Source organism: Miscanthus floridulus, chromosome 6 (genome assembly GCF_019320115.1).
Source record: "Miscanthus floridulus cultivar M001 chromosome 6, ASM1932011v1, whole genome shotgun sequence".
NCBI classification, from domain to species: domain Eukaryota; kingdom Viridiplantae; phylum Streptophyta; class Magnoliopsida; order Poales; family Poaceae; genus Miscanthus; species Miscanthus floridulus.
In genome coordinates this window covers 6,722,466-6,728,553 of record NC_089585.1, presented here as the reverse complement: position 1 = coordinate 6,728,553, position 6,088 = coordinate 6,722,466, and the positions used below count along the sequence as shown (strand labels likewise).

Sequence of the window (6,088 nt, the reverse complement as noted above, 5' to 3'; positions counted from 1 at the left end):
TTAGGGTTAGGGTTAACCCTAACCTGCGCCACCGGAGCCTAGTGCTGGAGAAGAGGCCAGGGAGGCAGCCAGAGGAGGAGACAGACAATAGTTAGAATGACGGCGAGCGGTGGCGAAAGGACAGACACGACGAACTCACATGGTACACCGGAGGAAGGGGGAAGAGGGGATAGGAAGGGAAAGGAGGGAGGAGATGGTTAGTGAACTCAGGTCGAGGTGGACGAGCGGCGGCGAGGTCACCGGAGCAGGGCCAGCGAGCTCAAGGCGAGCAACGGCGAGTTCCAGGCGGTGGATCAAGAGCGAGCGAGACGAGACGACTACGACTGCGAGCGGCAGGAGTGGAGTGGGATTAGGGTTAGGGATCGGGGGGGGGGGCGGGCTAGGGGGCAGCATATATACAGTCGCGGGGGAGGCGGCTTTGTGGGCTGGGCTGCCTGCGGCCTGCCTCACTAGCCGTTGGAGCCACCGGGCCACTCACCGGGCCGCCTCTTTCACCAGACCATGCCCGTGCCGTGCCGTGGGCCTAGTGTTGGAATTCTCTCCCTCACTGATATTGGGAATCTCTCCCTCACCAGCAAGTGTTTATCGCAAACACTCGCTTGCTCTCTTTGGTAGATACACGCACACGTACAGAATGGCACAAGCTAGCAGTTTTCTTTTGTTGACGCAAGCCACACAACTCCCGTCGCTTTTCATTCATATATAAACTCAAGTACATGCATGAAATAAATGGCCAGCCAAAATCACTCAGCCGAGACTCACGCTGCATCTCGCAACATGCAACCGTGGAAACATGCTAGCAGCATGCAAGTGCCCAGTCCCTGGACGCCGTCCTATTCTTCCGCCATGAAAACACTTCGTGGCTTTGACCCAGAATAGAATCCTATGCATGGCTAGTTCCTAATTAATCTCTCGAGCAGCCTAAACATGTTACAACAATTATCACGAGCATGCACTGCCACTTCACATGGCATGGCTTCTCACCAAACGTGTATACTCCTATGTAAACATGCAGAGAACTACACACAGACAATTATTTTCTAAATGCAACTGACAACGTAAACATGCAATGCTCTAATGACAAGATTAATCTCTAACAATTACCCCCTAATCTTGGCATTGCCATTCATAGGAGAGCTGGCTCATAGTCACTTGATGCTGCGGCAAGGAGTGCAGTCTCATCTTTCTTTTTCTTCTCAGGACATTCCCAAGCAAAATGTCTAAACTGTTGGCAGTTGTAGCATTTTACCTTGCTCTTGTCCTTCTGCTCGTCACGGACATGACCACGACTTCCAGACGAGTCACGTGCTCTTGCCATGAGAAGCTGTTGTTCTTCCCTTTGGACCTCTCGTCCCTTCAGCAGCTCTTCATGCGCCTTCAGCGACCCAATGGCCTCCTCCATGGCCATTTTGTTAATGTCGCTAAAAAGCATCAATGATGAAGCGACGTTGATGAACTTGGTGGAGACGGCTCGCAACAGCTTCTTCACGATGTACTTCTCGTCCATCACGTCACCAAGTTCACGAATGCGCCCAACTAGCGCCGTGAATTTCAATGCGAAATCATCCACGGACTCTGCATCACCCATCTTAAGGTTATCAAAATCAGACCGCAAGGACTGAATTCTTGCCTCCCGGACGCGCTCGCTGCCCACATGCATGGAGCGCAAAGCCACCCATACATCAGCAGCAGTCTCCTTCTCAGCAACTCATAGAAGCGTCTCGTCGTTGATCGATTGTGAGATGATCATCAAGGCTAGGTAGTCCTTGCTCTCATCGACGGTACTGCCAGATGCCTTCTTAGCATCAACAGCACCCCACGCACCATTGGTGCGCAAGATGTACTTCATCCTCAGCGCCCACGACGCGTAGTTCGTCCTGGTCAGCATCGGGAATGGGAGCCTCCCCGTCGCCGCAGTCGTTGTCGTCGTGTCGTCGAAACCACCACTCACAATGGCTTTGCCCGATGAAGAATCGTCGCGTGGCATCGTCTTCATTGAAAAACCGGCTCTGATACCAATTGTTGGAATTCTCTCCCTCACTGATGTTGGGAATCTCTCCCTCACCAGCAAGTGTTTATCGCAAACACTCGCCTGCTCTCTTTGGTAGATACACGCACACGTACAGAATGGCACAAGCTAGCAGTTTTCTTTTGTTGACGCAAGCCACACAACTCCCGTCGCTTTTCATTCATATATAAACTCAAGTACATGCATGAAATAAACGGCCAGCCAAAATCACTCAGCCGAGACTCACGCTGCATCTCGCAACGTGCAACCGTGGAAACATGCTAGCAGCATGCAAGTGCCCAGTCCCTGGACGCCGTCCTATTCTTCCGCCATGAAAACACTTCGTGGCTTTGACCCAGAATAGAATCCTATGCATGGCTAGTTCCTAATTAATCTCTCGAGCAGCCTAAACATGTTACAATAATTATCATGAGCATGCACTGCCACTTCACATGGCATGGCTTTCTCACCAAACGTGTATACTCCTATGTAAACATGCAGAGAACTACACACAGACAATTATTTTCTAAATGCAACTGACAACGTAAACATGCAATGCTCTAATGACAAGATTAATCTCTAACACCTAGGTGGCGGCCCAGGCACGTCCTGGTCCTTCGGGCTGGGCCGGCCTGGGCCCGATGGCCACCGGGCCGTTCCGTGCTTGGGCCGGGCCAAATTGCCGGGCCACGGGCCGGGCCATGAGCCCGCGGGCTGCATGGCCAGGTATACTCACAACTCACGTAACCTCCACTGTAGTGTTTTATTTTTAATATTTCTATAAGGCTCATTGGGTATTTGTAAGTTGCCACTGAGGGGCCGGAACCGACACGCATACATAGGAGGCGTTGTTGTTTACTTTTTGACTGCTGGTAAAAAAAAAAGTTCCATAAAACCTCCTCGCGTTCCGCCGCATCGAGAACCGGAACCACAGCAGCGACCAGCGAGGAGAACAGGGAGGAGGGGAGTTGCACCTTTTGGTGCTGCTAGGTGCTAGCTGTGGTGCTCTTTTTTTCTTGGGGTCCTGGGCCAGCCTCGGCTGTACGTACTCCTTGCCTCCTTGTGTTTGGGATCAGTGGCGGATGCATGATGCGGGATAAGGGGGGGCTAAAACAATGGAGATGTTGATTTGCATGAAGATTTAATGGTGAAATTAAGCTTTTGCTACAGTGATTAAGCTTGAAATCAAGCCATTAGGGGGGGCTGGAGCCCCCCTAGCCCCCCCCCCCCCCCCCCGTTGGATCCGCTGCTGTTTGGGATTCATGGCGGTCCAGGTCCACCATGGACGGCGGCCAGATGGCGGTGCTCTCTCTGATGTGTGGACTGTGGTGGTGAAACACTGCTGAAACCGGGACCTTTTCCTGCTGTTGCGTTGCGTAGCAATGCATTGCGCACAGTCAGCACTTTGTTGGCATCATTTTGAGGGATCATGGGCCCATCATCACCGATCTTCTTATCCCTGACCCTGTGTTTGTTTAACAATACAATACTGTACTCTGATGAATCTGCCACTCTAATTTGAACAGGTTTACAGGGCTAGAGATCAGCTCATCTGCCTGCCTATGTGTGGGGTGTGGCATGGCATGTCTGCTTCCTACTCGGAGTAGCAGCACACTGTTCGCATGTGCACATCAGGATAAGGTCGTCTCAAACTCGTTTAAAATGTGCAAGTGGAGTGGAGTGGGGGTAGGCATGTGAGTTGACAAAGAGCTTGGCTATGGCTAGTGCTTTCAGAAAGAGTAAAAGGCAGGAGTCGTTCAGAAAGGACGGCGGCAAACAAGAAAAGACTAAAAAGGACGAGAATATGAATATGTTGTTGCCATTTGCATACATCAGTACAGTACATCACAGAGAATCTCGATGGAGATTTGCACCCTGTTCGCTTATGATGCAATTTAGCTCATGTCGATGCTTATGTTAAAATATTATAAGAGAAAAATAATATTTCATAACTGAAAAGTAGCTCAAGCGAACAGGTGTTGAATTTGGGATCAGCTGTCTCGGTGTCCTAATTGGCGCGACACGCAGACGCAGCCAAACACCACCACAAATGAACAAGAGCAGGTATTAAATTCAAAGCCGAGGACTTGAAATTCAAACTGACCATCTTTGTACTACTACTCCACAAGCGATTTGTAGTGTTGTCCTGGTGTCTATGGGCTAGATGCTTTTTTTTTTTTTTGAATCCAAAGGGCAAGATGCTGAATCTACGAAAGGAGCTGTCGTCGATCCTGTTGTTTTTTTTATAGAAGGAATGGTCACTGAAACCGCATGCTGGGCTGGGCTCCACAGTAAGCTAGGAGTACTTGGGCAATGGGCAGGGGCCGCAGGGCTGGGCTAGACTCTACAGTGAACTAGTTGTGCAGGGCTGGGCTTGCAACGAGGCCTGTTATACATGCTGGGCCTGATCGTAGATCATCGTTTTTGAGCCAGATTATGCTGTGCCGGACCGATAGGGGCCTTAAGGCCCATATGCATTTTGTACCGGGCTATTTTCGAACAGTGACTGTTTTGAACTCTGCAAAGACCTTCGATTGAAATACATAAAACAGTCCATCCATAAAAGAATAAAATAGGAATCAGTGAATACAATTACACAGTAGTATATTCAAGGTGCTGGAATTTACAAGAAAGGAGAAAAGGTAAAGATGTCAACATGGTGTCATCTGCTGCTCTGAGTTCTGACGAAAAAAGAAAAGAAAAGAATATGAACAACACAGAACGCAGGGGAATTTTCTCCCTTCTTTTCCACATTAGCTAGCTGAAGCAGATGACTGGCTAATAAACAACATCATCTCTTAAACTTAAGCAGGTAGGAATTTATTATTACGAATCATATTATACAGTACTTCGAGTAGTAGTATCTACACTGATCCAGGACAAGTCTAAGGCAGATGCAAATTCACAATTTCACATGCTCCCTATCACATTCTCAGCAGTGTTTGCGTGCAACAATTATAATCATGGATGGATTGAACGAAGATGGAGCCGTAGTATGTAGTAGACAACTTGTCGTGGTGTCAAGGATCGAAGACGGCAGCGCCGCACCTGCACTTCCACCCGACGGGCTCGTAGTTGGCGCACAGCGGGCGGAGCCCCGGCTCCCGCTCAGCTGCGGCGCCGGCGCGCACCTGCACGGCCGTGCACGGCGCGCACGCGCCGCACTTGCGGTCGCAGCACGGCGGCCTGGAGCCCAGCCTGCTCAGCTGCTGCTGCTCAGCATGCCCTCCGCCATCGATCTGGAGGTCCTCTCCGACGTGCGCGGGCTCCTGTTGGCCGCCTGCATAGCAGGTTGGCACTGCTTCAGGTTCAAAGAACACAAAGCGTTATGGAAAAATGGAGGACCTCAGCGCACCTTGGGCCATGAAGACGAGAAGAGGCAGCACGACGAAGAAGAAGAGGAGCAAGGACCAGGCCGCCCTGTGCTGCCACCGCAGACGGCGGGCTGCGTCTGCACTCATCACGCAACGCCGCGGCGCCGGCAGCAATCAAAACGGCTTGGCCAGCGCCCAGGCCCAGCAGAGGTCGCTCACGGTCACGGACTCTTCTCCGCTGCTAAAAGCTAGCAGACGCACGCAGGCCAGAGAGCTGAGCGAGCAGAGGCAGAGAGATTCCTGGGCAGGGCTCTCCCCTCTTTGTACCTGGACGACGACTGACGAGGTTCTTTCATGTGGCGAAGGGGCCAAGCAGATGCGTGCCATGCTCTGCTCGGCTCGCAGTCGTCAGGTCAGGTCGCAGCGAAGCGAATGCAGCCGCGTGACTGCGATGATGGCCCTGGCGCTGTGACCACGTCGTTGCTGACGCCTTAGTTGACCCCAAAGTCCAAAAAGTTGTAAAAAGTTGCTACAGTACCTGTCACATCGAATGTTTGCGGCCCGTGCATGGAGCATTAAATATAGATGAAAAGAAAAACTAATTGCACAGTTTGGTGGGAAATTGCGAGACGAACGTTTTAAGCCTAATTAGTCAATATTTGAACACTATTTACCAAATAAAAACGAAAGTACTATAGTAACCCCAAATTTCAAATTTCGGAAACTAAACAAGGCTGACTTGCTGTCTCCCCAAATTTCAAATTTC

At 50.7% G+C, this 6,088-nt stretch overlaps 2 protein-coding genes across 2 annotated transcripts; both read right to left on the bottom strand.

Moving 5' to 3' along the window:
- Positions 1-1,126: 1,126 nt before the first annotated feature.
- On the bottom strand, positions 1,127-1,660 carry LOC136460154 (uncharacterized). The gene has a single exon (XM_066459971.1). The coding sequence runs from the start codon at positions 1,658-1,660 to the stop codon at positions 1,127-1,129; it is 534 nt and encodes a 177-aa protein (XP_066316068.1).
- A 3,232-nt stretch (positions 1,661-4,892) lies between these two features.
- On the bottom strand, positions 4,893-5,543 carry LOC136457523 (EPIDERMAL PATTERNING FACTOR-like protein 3). The gene is made up of 2 exons (XM_066457555.1): positions 5,364-5,543; positions 4,893-5,288 (listed from the first exon to the last, which is right to left on the bottom strand). The coding sequence occupies exons 1-2, from the start codon at positions 5,467-5,469 to the stop codon at positions 5,029-5,031; spliced, it is 366 nt and encodes a 121-aa protein (XP_066313652.1). The 5' UTR covers positions 5,470-5,543; the 3' UTR covers positions 4,893-5,028.
- Between the last annotated feature and the right edge of the window lie 545 nt (positions 5,544-6,088).